General features: G+C 36.7%; 1 protein-coding gene across 1 annotated transcript; it reads right to left on the bottom strand.

The window, feature by feature from the left end:
• Positions 1 to 6,225: 6,225 nt before the first annotated feature.
• On the bottom strand, positions 6,226 to 8,436 carry LOC108074971 (P protein). Its single transcript, XM_017167204.2, has 2 exons — positions 7,968 to 8,436; positions 6,226 to 7,908 (listed from the first exon to the last, which is right to left on the bottom strand). Exons 1-2 carry the CDS (start codon positions 8,364 to 8,366, stop codon positions 6,274 to 6,276), a joined length of 2,034 nt encoding a protein of 677 aa, XP_017022693.2. The 5' UTR covers positions 8,367 to 8,436; the 3' UTR covers positions 6,226 to 6,273.
• Positions 8,437 to 21,849: the final 13,413 nt, after the last annotated feature.

The following is a 21,849-nucleotide window of genomic DNA, read 5'->3' as shown; positions in this document are numbered from 1 at the left end:
AAACCGATTGCCAAATGATTGTGATCCATATAACCATTCAGACATCTGTTATTCTTGTGCGCCGCCAAGTCAAAAGGCATAAGAAATATAAACAGACAATTAATCAACGTCCAAACATATTAAATGAAGCACCATATAATACGTACAAGTGGGGGCCAGTGGATGAGAGGTGCACTCAAGTGAGCTAATCATTGAATTTGTTCTTCTCAGCTGTGAGGGGCGATGTCAATCATACGCCCTGTGTGCCAGCAGCAATTGACAGACACGTGACTCTCCCCTCACCGCTGGCGTATGAAGAATGACCAGTAAATAGTGAACACTGAAGAATGAAGGGAATTTCAGGATGTTTTCCACAAAATGCCTAACTGAAAAAAAAAATTAAATAAAAAAAAAAAAATAGCTCGAAAGTTAGCTCCAATTTTCCGTTGTTGGCTTTTTACCCCCCGCAAAAAAACTTTGGGCTTTATTGTGAATTTGTTGCTGCCTGAAACGACGACGACGAGGACACAAATAGAAAAGTTGGCAATGTTTGTAACTTAAATTGTTTTGTGGTTTGACATGGCCACGATTGTTTCGACCGAAAGCAAAGTGGCTTATGTGCCGTGGCTATTAAAATGTGTGGCAGGTCCTCTCATCCCCAACGCCATACTATGCTCTCTTACCATTCCCTTTTCCCCAGGACTTTACCAAATTAAACACTTACCAAAGTTGGCGTGGGCACAGGGATTGGGACAGGGGACAGTGTACAGTGGGAAGCAGAGATAAACAAATAATAAAATGAAATCAAATAATTTGCATTATGTCAAAGTTGAAAGTTGCTGAAACATTTTACTTTCCAGCGCGTGCTTAAGTAGAGGGCAAAACCAAAATGGGAACAAATGGACGTCAGTGGCGGTGGTGGCGGTTCGACATTTATATAAAGTTGACAAAACTTTGGCGCGTGTTGGAGTGACCCAAGACGGGGATAGTGGCATCCAATCCATCTCTGTGATTTTTACTCCCACACTCCAAAGGCAAAAGGTTTGCGTTCAGTAAAACAAAATTTTAAAGTCTTTTCAAATGGAATACATTTTAATTAATACGTCTATTGGTATTAAGTAACTAAAGCTGAAACACTAAAAAATAATAAAGTAATGAAAAATAAAAATTTTTAAATATTTTAAGATCATTTTTATTTTTATTTTTAAGAGAGTTAAGTCTAAAGAATTTGTTTTTATTTGTATGTGCAAAATAACCATAATAACAAGCCTTAATTTCTTACTCTGTATTGTTCGAAATTCCTCAAGCTGCATAATTTTGCAGCGGGCGGAAACAGTTCATTAAGCTGAATAGCTCTGTTTGGCAAAAATACTTTTTAATTGGATTTCCAACTATGTTATGCGAATGCATTGCAGAATAGGAGATGCAATGTGTGTGTGTGGACTCTCAAGTATTTACCTTCGTAAATCAATACTCTAGTTTTCTGCCTGTCATTGAGATTACACAGACGCACAAATAAAATCCCACATAATTCAAAATGTCCTTTCTAGTCAAAGACAAGGATCAACAATGCACTTTTATGGCTCTATTAAAAGACTATAAAAATATATATTACAAGTTGATGGCATTCCTGGTCCGGTCTTGAACTCCCCCTTGCCCTAAGCGGATTTCAGGCTTAAAGTTGTTCCCACACACACACACTTTAATGTTTTTGGGGGGCCGAAAATTCCTAAAGGACCACAGTAAATGCCACAAAATGCCAGCAACCAGACAAATAAAGTTTTTGCAAAATGTTCAATGACGCTGGGCAAACGCCACAACACACAAACACACAACACTTGCTGACTGCCAACAGCTACTGCTCCGGCTGTCTATCAATTTATTTAAAATTTCATTTGAATAATTAAACCGTCTCGCTTTCATCCATCCACGCACTTCTCGCTGACCATCTCCATTTGGGGAAAATATTTAATTACTTTAAATAATGCAAACAGTAAATGTCGAGCTGCGGCTAATTTGAATTGTGGCCGTGCTTTATGTTCTGTGTGTGTGTGTGTTTTGTAAATTGCATTACTGATTTTAATTATCATTCATTACGCATTTTGCACTCAGATTTCAGCTGAAAATTCTAATTACCACTCTCCAAAGTAATCAAATATTTTGTTTCCTTACTGCCAGCGATGTGGCTAATCTAAAAATTGAATGAATAATATATGTATACAAATGAACAGAGAGATGTCAGCCAGTTTTGTCAACAAGGGGAGAGGGAAGTACTTTATGTGTAACCCACTTTTTCATCTTGAACTTTGCTTCCTTGTTGGAAAATTAACAACTTCATATGTCAGCTCGGATGACTTTATACCTCTTGGGTTAACAGTCGAAGTTGAGATAATAGCAATTAATTACTTAGGACAAAAAGTAAAGACATAAAAACTCCATTTTAATGTGTTTTATATGATTGCTAATGTGCATAGTAAAGTTTTAAAAGCAAAATCTATCTGCGTGCAACCAATAAAAATAGATAAATTAAATAAAAAAACTTTAACTTATTTATAGATTAGACACACCAACAAACGAACTTAAGTATAAAAAAAATATTTAAAAATATATCTAAAACAAAACCTTTAACTCATGAGCTATTTTTATGACCTCCAGTGTGTGTACACATTTAGATGTCACTTTTTTTTTCGTGTGAAGCCGGCTTTACTCGGCTTTATCATTTGTCGCGCATTACGGGGCGTATGCGTAATGTGCCAAGGCAAGGGCTTTAAGCGGAGCTCATTTGCATGAATTGTTCCGCAGTTTGTTATTGTTATTGTTACTGGTGGCTGGTAGCTTCCGCTTGAGGCTCTTATCAAGCATAACCAACACTTCATAAATTGTCTAAAATTAGCCATAAAACAAAGCAAACAACCGTTGTTGCAACAATCTCAAGAGTGTAGCAACCTGTTCCCGGAGCTCCTTCCTCCGCCTTCTGCCCACACTCGACACTAAGCTCGTTATGCTTTATTATGGCCCTGCACCCTTGACATCCAACCACCCCCAACCCCTCAGCCATGGCAACTATATGGGATATAAATCCGGTGAAAGTCGCGGGGAGTGAGAAGCGAAATATGTCTGCTCTGTGCTGCTGTCCCCCGGTTGCCACACTCTTGGCCGCTGAAGTGGCCTTTTGATTTCCGTTGACATAATTTATTATTTTGCCCAACGCAAAAATAAAATAATTTGTATAAAAGCATTGCCCAGGGAAACACAAATCGGGGGCGGGGGGTGGTTGAATCCTAAAAAAACCCTAAAATAGTTAACCATAGAAGAGAGCGAAAACAAAAACAGGAGTGGATAAGTTAGGACACCTGCTGGATTCCCTAGAACAGGCTAAGAATCTGATTTTTATGGAAATTTTAATTTTGGGTAAAAAGAAAAATAAATGTGAATAATAGAAGAAACTTGAAGGAATCGTATAACTATACTATAGATTTGATTTATTTTGGTTATAAATTGCTTATAAATTTATTTTAATTTTTCAAGTTCTTAAAATAATTTCCAAGTAGCAACATATCTATTTCCATTTTAGATATACCCCAAATTGAACAGGATAAAAGGTGTTCAGCTTAGCCTGGCTGGATAAACAAAAAACTTCCGCTGCCCAAAGAGAAGAGTCCTGCGAGCTTGAATACCCCAGCGTATTTATTTACTTTTTGGGCTTTCGGGCAACCACAACAATAGACGAGGAAAACGGACGCCGGACCCAACCCTGTTCTTCACACTTTAAAGATGTATAAGTAGATATATAAAAAATCCCAGTGTGCATTTGACTTCGTTTTTTCACTACCTTTCCGGGGTTAAAGTTTGAAGTTCGGGGTGTTACTTTTTATGACCTGCAGCAGCCGTTGGCAGCGTCTGATTGAGCGTGAAGTTGTAAAACTTAAGGAGTGCTAAGTGCCCCTTGTCCTGGATTGCCGCTCCTCGCCGGCTTATGGCCAATAAAGCACGCATGTCGGCGCCAGGACTCAAGGACTCTAGGAAAAAAAAGAAGAAGAAGCAAAAAAAAATTAAATATTCCCCGGCTCTGGCGGTTTCCTAGATGGGACATTAAGAAGGTGTGCTCTCCGTGGACAGTGTCCCCTTGCGGGACTGGGGAAAATTTATGAGTTGCTTGGGCCACCCGGAAATGTGGTCAACGGGATGGAGAGATTAACCCGACTTACCAACCACTTGTTCCGGGGTCCTTGTAAACCCATTTCTTTAGTTGACCATAATTTAAGGCGATTAATGGATGGAGTGGGGAAAAGGACGTAAAGATACCACAGTTCATATTTTTATTCCCTTACCGGAAGTCCCCTTTTAAGATGACAGTTTTCCCTTTCTTAATGTCTAATTTAAGCATTATCTCATTAGAAGATTTTGACAACAAAGGTAATTCAAACTTTAAAGGAGAAATGGTTAGATTTGATTGAATTTTTATGTTTTCAGTGAGTTATATTTAATACAACTATGTGAATATTTATTTTTCATTTAAAATGTATTATATATTGTATTATAAAAACAAATCTCCAGGAAGTATTACATAGAGTATAGTAATATCATGTTTATTATCAACCCCAAATCACTATTTTTTTTTGCTTGCAAGTAATTTTTTTGTGAAGGGCAGAAATACTGAGCTTGCTGATATTTCAATAAATCCAATGAATGACCCAAATAAAATAAAACTAAGTCATCGAAACAACATCTGCTGGCTATGGCAAAAACAAAAAACGAAAACTTATTTATCATATCCCTTTTTATTTACTTTTTCCTCAATTCCCAACTTGACTTATTTTTTGTGGCAATCAAATGAAGCTGCATAAGCATCGTATGTAAATCCAATATGTAAATTGATGAAAATAAAAATAGATATGCAATAAATACGAAAGCCATATAGCCAGCCAGCAGCAACAAATAAGTAAAAATGCAGTGGAAATTATTTGCAAATCGAGAAAAGAACGAGGATTCCAGATGGTTTTTTGTGGTTGTTATTGTTGCGACTGGGTCACGCATTTATTTTCTTTTTTTTTCTTTTTTTTGTTGTTGGTGCGTGGACAAAGCGACGCCGCTGGAAGCCATAAAATTTACGCACATATATCCATCGAATAGTCTGGCGTCTGGGTGTAACCTTACTTTTTATGCAAAACGAATCAAAATCCAATTATAAACCTAACGCATGTGTGTGCCGGCAAGTGTTAGGAGGTGGAGGGTCAAAATGGGGGCTCTAAGGGACACCCAACTGCAACTACAACAATTATGCCAACAGCAGGACTTGGTCAGGCGGGGCGGTAATGAAAAATTCAATTTTGGTAAACAAAAGAAGCGAGCGAAAGCGCGATTTAATATACATACGAGCATATGTGCGTGAGAGTGCATCGATACGCATGGGGTGTACACTGAGAGAAATAGAGTGAATAAATATTTATGAATAATATATAATATATACAATTTTATGTAAATTTTATTTCATTTAATTTATTAAGAAATTGTTGAAGAATATCTGTTGAAGCATAAATTTCCTAGAATATTTTTTATTATTATTCAACATATATATTTCCCTTATTTTTAGGCCCCTCAGAACGTGTTTTCATATTATCATAGCATCAAGAGAACATAAAATCATTATAAAATAGGTTGAGAACGATTCTTACTCGAATTTTGGGGGAACCAAAATAATTTCTCTAAATACTTTTTAATACCTTTTCTAGGTAATCTAGAATTAAATTTAAAAATTTTCAAAAACCAAACAAAAAATTGTAATACATTGCCTAAAACGTCAAATTATATTTTACATTTATTAAATATTTTTATTTATTTGCAAAATTGAACAGTTATAAAATTAGCTCAATTTTATTTTTTTTGCGTAAATTGGCGCTGTACATATGCGTTCTTGTGTTAACTTGGTATGGGCCCATTCGTCCAAAACTCATTTGCATATTTTACGAATGAATGGAAAGTTTGCCATGGTGTTTTGTGTACCCTAAACGACAATTTCAGTGGTTGAAGTGTTAAACATACCAGCTTTCGATGACCCTAAATTTCAACAGTGAACATTAGGTTTTTTAAAGTAAATAAATAAGATATTTTTTAGGAAACTAAAACCTAACATATACGCTATTAGTTTATTATAAAATATATATTTATAATAAATAATGCGAGATAAAGTAAGCTCCAAGCTAATAAAAGAATGCACCTTTAATTCAAAAAGATCTAAACCAAATTTAAGCTCGTAAGTAATTACAAATTAGTATATGTAAAAAGTAAATGAAGTTACATACTCCCTAGCCAGCCAAGTTCTACGATGGCCCGAGCAGTGATCAGATACAGTGAGGTGACGACCAACGACGCGAGCATAATGGGGAAGCCCATGTAGAAGAATTCCATGAAGCTTATTTTGTAGCCATGGTCTTCGGCAATTGCCGCCACAAATTCATTGGACAGGGAGGCCAGCAAGGTACCATTGCCCCCAAAGTTCGTTCCGAGCAAGAGGGCCCAGATGAGCGACATCAACGGGATGTTTACCTCATCGGCATGTTCAATCTCATAGCAAACCATCATAAGAACGGCCGCAACTGCAGTGTTTTCAAAGAAAGCGGATAACAAAGCAGACGACCACAAAAGGATCAGCATGCTAGCTATGATCTGCTGATTGTATTCCACATTCGTCACTGCAGTCACCACCTGATGACCCAGCCAGGTGATGAAGCCCAGCTCAAGAACTGCCTCGCTTATGATGAACAGGCTTGCTATGTAGAGCAGAATTCTCCACTCGATCTTAGCCAGCAATGGACCGATGTCGGGCTTGTTGGCCAGGATGAGCAGCAGGAAGGCGGCCATCATGGAGATCCAACCAAAAGATGATTGCGGAATTATACTTGGCAATGATCTTAGGATAAAGCCCGCGATGATAAAGAGCACGGCGATTCCGATATGTATCAGCAGGGTTAGGTCCATGGGCGATTGGTACGCCTCCACGGTGGCCAGGATGTTGAAGTAATTGGGCACCGGCTTAAGCCAGCTCCCTTTATCGGTCAGCATCTTTCTCCTCAACTCCTTCATGCGATTCCGGATCTCCCGCGTGGGTTTCTTCATGGCGCGCCTCCTCTCCAACTGATAGTCGTCAATCTTATAGATTCGCTCACCCACAAAGACGAAGATCAATCCAAAAATAGTTAACATACAGAGCACACATGGCGGCAGCATGTTTCCCGTGAAGTATGCGAAATTGATTTCGTAATCACCTATCATACGATCGATTATGAGTATGTTATCTGGCGCTCCCATCGGCGTCATGGATCCACCCAGATTCGCGTACATGGCCAGCATGATGAGTACGATTTTGGTGTTGATAAATGCGGCCTCACACAGCCTTATGGAGGCTGGCGCCAGGAGCATGATGACTGTAACATTATCCAGAACGGCAGACATAAAGGCAGCTATCATGCACAATAGGTAAATGAGAAGCCATGCATGTCCCTTGGAGGTCCTGTACGCCACCAGTGTAACGTACTCAAAGAATCCCGTGTCACTCATCGCAGCCACCATAAACATACTGCCCAGAAGTACCATCAAGGCCCCATAATCTATCCAGCTGGTGATAATTTCGAAGGTGGGCAGGCGTCCCATACAAGCCAAAAGGGTCAGTGAAGCAACGGAAATGAGTATACAGCCTAAGCAGCGATCTATGTACTCCGTGATGATCAAAGCGTACAGGGCGATGATCAGGATAAGGGTATATACCACTCCCATTGTGGTTTCCTCCTCAGTATTACTTAAAATCATTAGCAGGCCCACCGGCAACTCACTCTGGCTCTCCACCGAAACCACCGACACGGCACTACCCCATTCTTCAGCGGAAATTGGCTCGCTTTTCGGATATCCGTAGGGTTTGTCCGATGGGGAGACCTAAGATTAGAGAGGAGCTTAAGTAATAAAATATAATATTATATTATTAAATGGTTTACCTGTAATTTCTTCAACACATGCTTGTACTCGCTAACATTCGACGACAGGTACACTTTCCACAACTTTGAGCGAACAAAGATCTTTTTCAGGGTGGAATCACGCCACTCCGCCCGGACATGAACAGAGGGCAAATCCTTGATATATTGTTTGTCTGTATAATCCTTGTGTATTGGTCCCTTAAATTCCACGTTGACGACATTGTCCGGAAATGTTATCTTCTTCAATACGGTTGCGTTTGGCATCACAACGATCGTCATTTTGATCTCCTCCTCTGGATGGCTTATACTTAAAATGGTAACGAAGAAGACCCAAAGCAGTAGAAGGATTGACATCCGGAAAATCCTAAAAAAATAACCCCGGCGGGATCGCGACCTTCCGTTCTCTGTCTCTTCGTTCATTATTTAAATATTTTTAAAAATTTATACTTTAGCTTGAATACGTTACGAGATAATCACTAAGTATTTTCATTTGCTCGATAAGCCAAGTCGTACTGGGTTTTGGTTTGGGTTTTTATCTCCATTATTTGTTTCATGATTCTCTCTCATGGCGGTTAACCAACTTTAATGCATTTTTCTTTAACCCAAAGTCAAAGCCGAGATTATCGATTCCTTTGGCAAAATAGAAATGGGTTTTCTCTGAATTTCAATTATCTGCACTTTTCCCGGGCAGAAACTTGTGGCAACAGCTGTTGACCGCTCAACTTTGCCTATGATATGTGGTCTGGTCTAACCTAATAAGAGCAGAACTCAAGACCAGAGAACATTCCAATTTCAGACAGCAAAAGGGAAAACTTGAGCAGAGCCACAGAGAGAGAGAGAGAGAGTCCGCAGTCCGAGTCCAGCTCAGTAAGTAGGGCAAAATATAGTAGGTGAAAGCCATTTTTCCCATTTCCCAGCAGACCATCAAAAATGTGCAGCCATGATATGTGGCGTTGAGAAAATGTTGCCTTGCAATGCAAAACTTTTAATAATCCCGCAAAAACGAAAGAAAAACATGGAGAATAATGGCAAATCCAACTGAGACAAGCTAGTATGTACAAAAATGGACAAAACAATATTTGATGCATGACAAATGTAGAGAAAGATTGTAGTTATTTCAGGCAAATACAATGGGTGTCATTCAAGGAGGTTAGTCGGGCGTGAAAAGTTCTGCAAACAAAAAAAAATATATGTAGATTATGTTACCCAGGAGATGAGTTGTATCTTCCGCATTAATTTCCCATTTCAGATCCGGTAATTTTTCTATTTTCCCCCCTATCTACGTGTGGCACTTATAATCCACTTCGGGTTTCCCCACAATTTGTCGCCATCAACATAAATCTAAATCAGCTCTCTCACTCTCTGCACGTGCCACACACAGTGTGTGTGAAGCTATCGTTCTCCAAAAGAAAAAACCCATAGCAATCTGTTACAAATTCCCACCTAAATATTTTTATTTATCTCTTGTTTTTTTTTGCCAGCTTTCTTTTTTAATTCGCACAAGTGGGAGAGACGCAACTTTAAATGGCAGCGTTGTTAATTGGAAATGAAGTGCAATACAGGGCAGAGCATAGCAGCACACAGACTGTCTGAGATCCGCTTCAAATGGCAGGTAGCGTAATGAAAATGGTCACCGACCCATACAGGTGTTGTATGTTGCCTAGGCAATTAAATAGGATTTTTTCCCCTTCCACACACACACACACATTCCCGTGGCACAACACATTAATTTGTATGACTGAATTGTGTCTGGAATTTTTGAGCAAAAAAAGAGTAAACATTTTGCACACTGCAAAAATAACAAGCATTTGGAAAGTGATGAGGGAAATCAAGTGAAAATCCTACAGCTTAATATTTTACTTTTTGGTAACTGATTATAGGACTTTAAATACTTTAAGTGTATCGTTATAAACTCCAATTACTTTGGTTTTCAGTTACATTCCTGCCTGTGTCGTATACCAAATTTTATGACAGTTTATGCAATTTTCTAGCCTAGTTTTGGCATTTCTGTACTCTGGTTATGCCTGCTACCATGTCCTTGCTTAATTAGCAAAACAAGAGGAGACGAGGCACTGTTGCCAAATTTTCCGACCCTTAGCTTTGCACAAATGTTGTCCTTCTATCCCAGAATGCCGACATCTGGCCAAGCGGACCCCTAACGACATACGGGAGCTAGAAGCTAGGAGCCCAGAACCCAAGAGTTGAGGACAAAGTGTAAACCCAAAACCAAAAAACAAGACGACTGTCGGAATGGCAGTCACTTTGACAGTTCGGATGGCGCATGGGTCACGCCCACATTATGTCTGTGTATATTGTACACTGCGAATATTATGTGGGTGATGTGTCTACATCGCACTCCTGCACATTTACACCCTTTCAGGGGGGGTGTTTTCACTTTGTCACAGAAATGTACAGCGGTGTCAAGGAGGCAGTTTGGTCTATTTAAATGTGATGCCTAACTTTTCAGTATGTCATTTACATATTTTATTAAATATTTTTTTATAGGAGGTAAATTAAATTTGGTAATTATTTAAAGTTCTTGTTGTCTCACAGAATGTAAAAGTATAAGTACCTGTAGAATTTTCTTCGAAGAGTATTTAAGCATTCACTGCCCATACCCTCGCCTTCCATTATGTAATTGCGTAGGCGGCTTTTCCACCAAAGGTGGCCAAAGTATCAACTCGAAGCGGTCTGGAAAGGCCTAAGAATGGCTTAGGCTCCCTTCCAGGAGCTCATTACCAAATGCCACTGCAGCGGCAGCAAACAGAAGCTCAAGCAGCAGTGGCAGCTGCTGTTAAACGTCTTTGAAGTCGATGGCTCAGTGGGCCAAAGGAATGCCAAAGGACCGACCCCAAGGACCCCAAGAGAGGAAGCTCTGCGAATCCAACGGATCCAATGGTGCAGATGTGGATGAACGAAGGTGGTTATGGCCTCATAAGTGGGCTTATTTGAATTTATTGTGGGAATTGCAGGGGGCGTTGCTGTGTCGCGTCGCCGCAGATCAAAAACAATAATTTACTTGATTTCACTTTTCGGCGGCTGCGTCTCCAATTTCCCAGCACAAAGTTCAAGGGGGCGTGGCACGCAACTCAAATTGTGTGGAATTATGTAGTGAAACGGCGGGGATTATTATTCGGGTTGAGTCCCCCGGCTAATTGCCAAAGGGTTCTCCTCATTCTCCCTGGCTTTCTGGCATTAGCTAATGAAAAGTTTGCCAATTCAAATGAAACCCTTTAACCTGCGAGGGCGTTGAGAATTTATTTTATTTTACAAAAAAAGTCAAAAAGAGAAAACAAAGTGAGTAAAGAATTATGTGCCACCTTTTGAGTACCGAAAATTGGCAAAAGTTCAGATTGATATATCGCAGGCAATAAATTCCTTGAAAAAATTCAATCGAATTTTTGTTTTATTCAAAAACTCTGGCGATAACATATGGCTTTTCTAGAATTTTCTGTGCAAAAAAAACCTCTTCAGCTCGTTGACTGATTTATGAGCGTATGTACAACAATTTTCTATGCAAAAGTTAAGCTACAAACTTTTCTGCCTGCATTATAAAGATGATAATCCCAGTGACAAGTAGCCCGCCCGTCCGCCTTCCCCTTTGGATTACCAACTCTCCGTCCAACTGACGTCATTTTGGCCAGAACAATGAAAAAAGCCAGTCGGGCACAAAAACTCTTCAGCATATACACAAAGAAAATTAAAAGGAAATATTTGAAAATTAAAAAAAAATTAAATAAAATTATTTGATAACATTCAAATTATGTAGTAAATTTTATAGATTATAGATTTTTAAGAAAGTTTAAAAACTTTAATCAAATAAACTTAGAAATGTAAAAAATGAGAGTTCTTTAAAGGAAGTTTTCTATAATTTTACAGCCTTGAAAGTTTATTATTATTCTTTTGATTTCTAAAAAATTTTTATAGTTTTTTTTCTCTGAGTGTTCTCATAAATGCAAATTGTTATCATGTAGTTGGGGCCATTATATACAAGTAATACTTTTCTCTGTTTCTTTATTGCGGATTATGAAAATGAGCATTTTGCCATTTGCATAATTGATATTTAAAATAGGAACAAGCCCAAATAGGAATAGACGAAGAAACTTAGCTTTTGCAGCATTAATTGAAAAATAATACGTAAGAGACATGCCCACTGGCTGGCCGGAGGATAAAACGAGCATAAGTTGAGCTGCTTGAGCTCCTTTCGTAGGCCACCTACGTGCGGACACATGGCATTCTGTGTCCTGTGTGTGTATCTGTATCTTTTGCCTGCGGTGATGTGCTCCCACGTTGCGAAAAAAATGAAAAGGGGAAGAGATATGGGGTCCTCCGTCTGGGTGCAGTGAAAAGTTAATGATGTTGCTGGCACACATACATTTTTCAGCATTTAGGTTTGTAATTAAATTTTGAAACAACTGCCAGGCAATACGGAAGGAGTAATTGCATTTGCGAGTTACATACAGGCACGTGTCCTGTTTGGGGGCTATTTAATATGCAATTAAACGGTTATCGTGGGCCGTCTTGGCCAGAAACAGCATTCGGTATCCCCTCGGCAATCAAATTTGCGTTATAATGGCTCTAAAAGTTGTTAATTCTTTGGTAAAAAAATTCAAAGAAATGTTGGGAATTTAAAATGCTAATTTTGTGAGTTTTTTATTATTTTATTTATAATATTTATTTACTTATTATTGAAGTAAAAATGCCTAAAATTATTTAACAGTAGCTAGAAATAAATATAATAATATCCTTTAATAAATAAAATTTATTGTTGGTATAAATCATAAATAAAAAATTATGTTAGTGCATTATAAACTTCGAATTACTAAAATTTACAAAATATATGTACATAAAATGCTCATCATCAGAGCCGTTTATGTACTCTTTGCCGACGACGCAATTTAACCTGCCAACCATAATTCGATTTGCTTTCATTTGTTTAATAAAATATTTAAAATTAATGTCGGTTGGCAAACATTGAGGACAGAACAAAAGGGCTCGTTAAATGCAAAATTTGTGACGTTATAATAAAAAAAAATATCCAAACAAATAGTTAAACACGGGCTGATTTATATAGTAGGCGTAGGTGTTTGCTTTTGTTGACTCTATTATTATTTTTTGTTATTTTTCCATGTAAGATGAAATTGAAAACATAAATAAAGGGATGCTGCTTTGATTACCTTTGATTAAAAATCTAATTAAAATAATGTATTTTATAGTTAAAACTAGAAAATACCTTAAAGTTGATTTCAAAATTCAAATTTAATTGCTAAATACTTAAATTGAATCATTTTCTTTGCTATTATATAGAAAGTCAAATTAGTTTATTATATAAATTATAAAACTTTAAATTTATTGTTGTTTATATTAGCATACCCTTATTATTACAGGACAACCTTACGCCTAACTAGCTTAATTAATACAATACTATTAGGGGGCTTAATACAATTTTTATAATTAGTTCACTGATTTTTCCAGTGGATAATTCCCTAATTAGTTTTTATTTAAATGAAATGCAGAGGCCACTAAATGCAAATTAAATTGGATCAAAAAAAGCTGCATACGAATAAAAAGTTAATTATTCTTAAAGCTAAAATATTAAATACTCAAAAATGTAAGGCCTTTTTCAGTTTCCTTTCAGCGCCAAATAAATATTAGGCGACAGTTTTTTGTCTGCCATTGTTTGGCTTAGTTTTTTTTTGTAGGCCCATCATCATCATTAGAGACAACCCACGTTCCTCGTCTAGCCGTTTGGTCGCATTTGTTTTTGTTTGTTTCCCTTTTTTTCGTTTGCTATTTCAAGAGTTTTTCTTTTCTGTTTCTATGAGGCCAAGAAAGGGATGTCTTTCGAACTTTTGGCTAATTAATGGCAAATTTTCCTGTCTTTTGCCGCCGAAAAGCCCACTTAAATTGATCGATGACATTAAACTGTTGTCATGTCAAACAAGCGAAACAAAAATGGTAATGAACTGTTTGGTCTAGAAAAATATATCTATCATAGGAATAAGCAAAGAGGGAATATGAATATATATAGTTAACAGGCTACTTATGATGTCATGTTTGGTTGTGAGTTATTATTTTTGATTAAAAAATTAAAATTAGAATTAAATGAGGGAAGTTTTGGGATGTTTTCGATAGCAAAGATAAGGTGTAGAAAAATTAAGTTAGGTTATTACTTTCAATATTTTTTAATGCCAGAATCTGTTAAATATCTTTTAAAATTAATAAATTGCAGAATATTTTTTTACCTACCATGTTCAACACCAGTTTCTAAGTGTTATTTTAATATTATCTTTTATCTAAACAAGTAAACAAGTATTGGAAATCCTCACCTTTATTATACCCTTGCAGGGTATTATAATTTCAGTCAGAAGTTTGCAACGCAGTGAAGGAGACGTTTTCGACCCCATAAAGTATATATATTCTTGATCAGCATCAACAGCCGAGTCGATCTAGCCATGTCCGTCTGTCCGTCTGTCCGTCTGTCCGTCCGTCTGTCCGTCTGTCCGTCCGTCTGTCCGTTTCTACGCAAACTAGTCCCTCAGTTTTAAAGCTATCTGAATGAAACTTTGCATATAGTCTTCTATATACTCTCACTGCTATATATGTCGGAACGGGCCGGATCGGACGACTATATCATATAGCTGCCATACAAATGTTCGATAAATTTTTAGAAAAAAAATTATAGCTTGGCTGTTTTTCAATATTTTTGCATCATTTTTGAGATATAGCCATTTTATATTATTCCAGAATTTTGGTAAAAATTTTATGAAAATCGGACGACTATATCTTATAGCTGCCATAGGAACGATCAGGAAATGGGAAAAAAATTATTACTTCGTTGTTTTTCAACGTATTTAAATCTACTCTGAGATATAAGCTTTTTTTATTATTTCAGAATTTTGGTAAAAATTTTATGAAAATCGGACCACTATATCTTATAGCTGCCAAAGGAACAACCGGGAAATTAATCGAAAAAAATTATAACTTCGTTGTTTTTCAACGTATTTTCATCTTCTTTGAGACATGAGCTTTTGGTATTATTTTAGAATTTTGGTAACAATATTATGGAAATCGGACAACTATATCATATAGCTGCCATAGAAGCGATCCGTAGATGTAGAGAAAATGTAAGGCTGGGAATGTAAAACTGTAACTGTCAAACTGTAAACATAATAAATATAGAAAAAATGTTATGAAACTCTGTTTAGTGTCTGTTTTCGGCATTATAATTTACAATATAAATATCAAAACCAATCTGCAAGGGTATACAAACTTCGGCGTGCCGAAGTTAGCTTCCTTTATTGTTTTTATTTCTTTTTTAATTGCATAAAATGTTTAATAATTAAATTTTGTTGTATTATTTTATAATTTTCCACATGGAGTCATCATCATCATAGCTTTCACGTCACTTGAATATCCCCTGCATTAACTCTGGTATGCTGTGAATTTTCGCATTTAATCAGCTTTATTACAACCAGAAACATGACACAGAAATGGTCACGCAGAGCTTACAGGCTTAGTGCCAAAAATTTTGCGTAACCGCCTGGACATTGAAATGGTTTCCGCAGGCCATAACTTTCATCACCAGCAAAGGGGAGGACTTGTGGGACGGGTCACAGGACTCTAATTGATTCGTTTTAAGCGCAATGATTGCGGTTTTTGGTCGATGGACTGATGACGGGAACCAACATCGATCAATTGGATTTGCTGTGTGTGTGTGTGTGTGTGTGTTCATTAGATGTGTCATAAAACGTAGGCCGAAACTGGAATGAAGTCTGGCCATACAGAGCAACCTTTGAGCGGGCAAATAATCTAATTAAGGCCCCCAGATTGAGATTCGGGACGGTCATAAATAACGCAATCTCAGCCCAAAAGGCAAGTCATTTACTTTATGGCAATCAAAGCATTTAATTTAGATTTTAATGGGCAACTGCTTAAGCAGGTCCTGTGCAAATACCGATAAGCCACTTTTGGGTCTTGTCTCTGCCTCCGGCTAAAAGCAAAAATCAACATCAAATTGACTTTCAGTGGCAATTAGCATATTTTACAATTAATTGGTAAACAGCGTGTGTTTTTATTATTACTCCTTATCAGAGCATTCAACTCCGCAGCAAATTTGCACTGCAAATCCCTCCACCCGGTGAATAATGAACGCTGATAAAGGACACGGCAAAAATAAGGATGCGAGAGTGAGTCAGGGGAATAGGTCTCGTGCTGGCAATTAACTGGCCAGGGGTTATCCTTATCGGATGTAGTGAGTAAACAAACGTTTATTGCCCTTCGCCAGGCAAGCGTGTCATAAATCAGGAAAGCAAAAAATGCCAGAAAAAAGGTAAAGGGAAAATTTTAGACAACAAAATTAAATATATACACAATTTACTACATTAAAGTATTAATTTTTATTGTAAAATAGATAGGCTTAAATAGGCATCTGGTGCGCTTTTAAGTTGGAAACTTTTCTGTTGAATTTAAAGAGTGTATTTTTTGCTCTCTCCGGATGTCACTTTCTGCTTTATGCCTTCGTTTACATTTCGACTTTCACCATTTGCCATGAACATTCTCCAATTAACACACAAAACGACAAGACTTTTGTGCAAACTACATTTAATTGAAAATTTTAAAGTTATTTACCCACTTGCCATTGCAAAATAAATGGCCAGAAAAGAGGTAAAAGCTGAGCTGGGATTTAGGGTTTATTTAGTTTGACCAAACAGACAGACAGGACAGGATAGGAATAATTTTTGAGCATAGTTTGGGTATGCAAATGTAAATTTTTGGAATTCTCGTTGTCGTGCCAAAAGACACGGCTAGCACATTGTGAATGCTTAATGATGATTCAATTGAGGGACTTTTATATGCCATCCCAGTAATCCTCCGACTGAGCCAGCTCTCAGCACAGTTTCTTATTCAGCGAGTGCATTTTATGGGAATTTTATGTAAATTAATGGTCCTTTAAATACAGGCGGCGTCGGACCAGAGCCGGAGTCGGAGATAAATGAAGCTACAGGCAATGACTTCGACAGGGATTTGCCTGTGTATTAAGTGTAATACAATATTGAGATAATTAATTCGTGAGTACCATGTAAGGCGACACTTGAGTTCGTGCTCGTTCGTATAATCGAATTATAGAAATTCCTCATCTACATTGATTGAAAGCTTACGGTTTTATCAATTAAGGTTTCATTTTGAGCTTGGAAGGAAACAGTCAATATTGAGAGGTAAGGAAAGTTATCTAAAATTAAAGGTATATCGAAGAAATTGTAAAAAACTCTATAGATTATTGTAAAATTATATAAACACAAGAGATTAAGTGTTATTAGTAAAAATAAACAAAAGGGTTTAACTAAATAAATTACTTAAGTAGTGTTTTAAAGGTTTTTTTATTAGGCTGAAGTCAAAGGGTATCTTGCTGAGATGTTTATCACATTATCGACCTTTTATTTATTTATTTATTTTAATTTTTATAAGATTTATTGTTCAATCTCTAACTATATCTTATCGACAAAATGTTCATCCTATTGCTATAAAGTTCCCAATAACTTAACTCTTCTAATATTAATTGGTTTAAAATTTACTTTTAATTGTTATACGATTGATTTATCGATTTATTGATCGATATTTGTCCATCCCTAAATACGGTCATCCACTTCTGTCTGCCTTTTCATCTTCATTCACCTTTTTGGCATAATTGTTGAAAAATGCCGCCAGCATCAAAGTTTTGTCTGCCGCTTAATTAATTCTCAATTGATTTTAGGCACACGCTGGCGGCAGCAAACTTTTAAGATATACTCTGTCCAATGTCTGCCCTCCATCTTTCCCTTGCGCATGAAAAGTTTGGCTTGCAGTTGTTAATAGAATGCATGTTTTTGGGGCCAAAAGTTGCCTAATTAGTTAGTCCGTAATTGAAATTTTAACTATAATCACTTTGTCCTGCAGCTGCTGCAGTGGCAGTTAATTGATATTAAGCATACGCAGCGTGGGCCGTCCGAAATAGTTTGCCTCCAACTAATTGGGCTCGGCAAAAAGCACTAGAATCGAGTTTAATTAAGAGCCCCGATGACACCTGACACCTGACTTGGGCGCCAAAGGACCTCCGTGCTGCGATTTTAATTTACTTTTCCCTGTCTTAACTTTCGGTCAAACTTGCAGTTTCCGTTTTTTTCTTCTCGTTTTCTTAGTTTTTTTCTCATTTTTTTCTACTCTTTCACCTTCGATGAAGGCCAGGAAATGGCGGAAAATGGCAGGTGGAAAATCGGAAGACATCCAGCCAAACTGCAGCGAATTACTGGAGTGGACATGCAAACACGGACTTTTGCGTGTCCCAGAGTCAGCAGTAAACCTCATGACCAAGTGGCGAGCAACTTTTATTGCCACATCCACCGTGCAACATCTGTCAGGTGAGCAACAGTGATGGTAGCTATCTATAAGAAAAGGTAACTAGATTTTTAATAATAATACTCTAGACTTTACTGAAACTATTCTAGATTATTTAAACCAAAGGGGTACGAATTATTTATTGAAGATGCTCCAGTTTTTGTTATTTAAACAATACTTGTGGGGGAAAAATAATGTATCTAAAGGTACTTAACGAAATATGTATCTTAGTAGATTATTTGATAATATTGAAATTATAATTAGTTTAATAAATACTATTTTTTGATCACTAATTTATGTAACGTATTGTTATGATTCGTACATATCGATATTCCATAAATTTATTTAATATACTTACTTAACTTTTATTAAACTTTCTGTATAGCTTGTACCTTAATTTTTTTTAGGTAAGAATATTTATTAGTACCTTTGCCATCACTGCCTAGCAATTGGCCGTAAACAGAATTCCCAACACGACGACCAAGTTCAAGGACTCGTTTGGATTGTTTTCATTTATTCGCTGGGTCCTTCTTAAGGTTATTGCATTTTGTTGTGAGTCAGCTTAAGGTGCGATTATCTGGCAAGTGGTTTATGGTAATAGGTTCGCTGTTCGTTTGGCTTGTTGTGGTTTTTGTTTAAACTTGTTTTCAGTCCGGGAAACCACCAATGCAATCATTATTTATGGCGCCCAAAAGTCTAATTTTGGGCCAAAAGCATGGGCATGGTGACAAATGCAAATAGGCTTCGAACAATTTATTCGGAATTATGGATTTTGTTGGCCGCCAACGAAGAGTGTTTTGGTTTTTCTATATAAAGCGTGTTAGAGCTTTGGGAGTACTTTGAATATTTGTCGCATAAATACATATTAAATCAAAGAGGATGTTTGGTAGATGATTTAAATCAAAAGTAAATATTAGTCTTATATTTAAGAGACCTTGACCTATTTCCTGTATCCTACTTTCTCAATAACAATTAAAAATGGTTTTTAATACAATTTACAATTTGGTTTTGTACAGAATTTAAGAGCACCTAAAATAACATAAACTTGAAATTAAGTGACTCAGTGTAAGGCAAACAAATTAAGACCAGCTGCTGTGTGCATTTGTGGGTGGTGTTAGCAACTATTAAAAATTTGATGATGTGTGTTGTACGCACCGCAACGAATTCAGGTTCTAGTGCAAATTACATTTTGGTTGCAGTCAAAACAGCATCCCATCGAAAAACACACAAACATACATTTATAACCCCACAATCAACGGGCTTAACAGGTGCACAAACACTAATGCCAACACAACTACAATGGCCGTAATGGCAAAATGGCGAAGCAACAAATAAACGCAAGCGGAAATGGCGGAAGTTGTTATGTAAATTTGCCAAGGGAAAACGATTTTTGGTTGCCTTTTTGGGCAAATCCCTTACCGGTCACCGAAGCCTACATATATCCCATCAAGGCCGACATGATCGAGGTCGAGGTTAGCGATGGCAAAAAGTAGGTTTAATAATTTATATAATTTATCGATATTTTTTCTAAGTAATTCTAATTGGTAACATTTTATATAATATATTTTTATTATATATTACATATTATATATTTTTATAAATAATTTATTTTTGCCTCTTATAATTATTTAATTTACAAGCATTTTTGTAGAATGAGACCTAATAATATTTTAAAATAAATAATCGATAATATTGCTAAAAATTCGATATATTTCTTTAATCAACGAAATATTTCTTTAACGTTTATCAAATATATTTATATGTATACTTTTTAAATTTAATTAACTAATTTAATTTTAAATTACGATACTTTTGTCGATTAATTTGATAGCTACAAGATATATTTAATTATACATTTTTTTTAAATTTAATTTAATAATTCTATCCACATATCCCATCACAGTTTCCATCTCAAATTATCCCAATCCCCAGCCGGGTCGCGGCTTATGCAATAAAAAGCCAAAAGCCGTCAACTCTCTGTTGGCCACTTTCAATCTATGCATATTGCTTAAGCCCCCGTTGCAGCCGCTTAAAAACAAGCAGATAAAAGGGAAAGCGGGTAGCGAAATCCATGACAACTTAAGGCGATTGAAATGTCAACGAGCGGGGACAGCTTGTGGTGATGTTTAAAGAGGGAAAAGGATGGGCAAGGAGGACCATGAAGCTCATGTTCCATCTAGGCTATAGTACAGATTTCATTTCTGCCCGCTCTCTTTTTTTTTGAGATTTTTTGTGCTACCAAGGCTATCACTGGTAAATGCAAAATATAAAAAATGTAGCATAATATAGTGTTTATAAGTCGAATATTTAATGCTCTACCAAATAAATGTTTACTAAATAAATTAAAACTTAAGCAAGGCAATTAAAAATGTACCAAATAATAGATTAATAAATTTTCCCCATATTAATGGAGAAATATTTAACCAGCAAAGTCAAAAACAAGATATAAATCCGTATAAAAATCTATAAAAACTTTTTATTAGCTCTCGTTAGAAGGATATACAAGAACGTTGGCCACAAAAGAGTAATAACAAAAAGGCTTTCATGCCATAGAAGACTCTACTATATATGTCGCTTTACACTTACCTCCCTTTATGAGAGTGTGCTATTTTTTTCCTCTTCCATATCTATGTGCATATTTTGGCAAATTGCCCGCTTCGCACGCGGCGTATGCGTAATATGCAACGCATGCCACCGAAAGAGTCCTTGGGTGGAAAATCTCTCTAATAGCACTTAGGAGCTAAGTGAAAACTTTGAAGCTTCTCCATTTTTTTGTTGTTGTTGTTGTGTGCCAGCAGCAGCAGCAGTTAGTTGGCTGCGGCTAACGGTTGGCTATTGCCATGACAGCATCGCTTTAATTAAGCCAGTTAATTGTTACACATACGCCCCGCTGCACCTTGCACAATTAATTTTAAAAATTCTCAAAGAGAATGGAAACTTTTTCCCTAACTGACGGCTGGTCAATGGCAGAAGCCAAAGGAGGAATACTTTGCCTTTTGTTTTTCCAAACTTATTTATTTTGTCTACGCGACCCGAGCAGATTAATTAAGGGTATTTTTGTAGTTGATGCCCCTTTTTTCAAGGGAAGGGTGTGTGTGCGGGTGCTGGTGCTGCCATTGGTGAGAAAAAGTTTCAAGAAACTTTGCTAACAGACTTCACATTGTAGTTGTTGTTCTCTCTCACTTTTTTCTGGCTGAATATGTTTTCTATGCTCGAGCACTTAAAGTTGAGATGCCGTCAGTTGGCTGAGTCACAAGATGTTGAACAAATTTTCGCACCGCACCCGACATAAGTGGCAACAAAAATCTCTGCATATGACTATAACGGGGATACTCTGAGATAATAGTTTAGGGTCATCTTAAATATATTTATAAAGACATTTCTACTAAAAAAAGGTTTTGAAACGGAAAAAAAAACGAAATCGTAAATCGAATTAAACAGTTTTAAATTTTACTTTAAAACTTTGTTAGTATAATAACTAGTTAGATAGAAAACTATTTTTAGTGTAATAAATTCATATTTTTTATTT

Source organism: Drosophila kikkawai, chromosome 3L, assembly GCF_030179895.1.
Source record: "Drosophila kikkawai strain 14028-0561.14 chromosome 3L, DkikHiC1v2, whole genome shotgun sequence".
NCBI lineage: Eukaryota > Metazoa > Arthropoda > Insecta > Diptera > Drosophilidae > Drosophila > Drosophila kikkawai.
The sequence above is the reverse complement of the archived record's forward strand: the minus strand, read 5'-3'. Positions and strand labels throughout refer to the sequence as shown.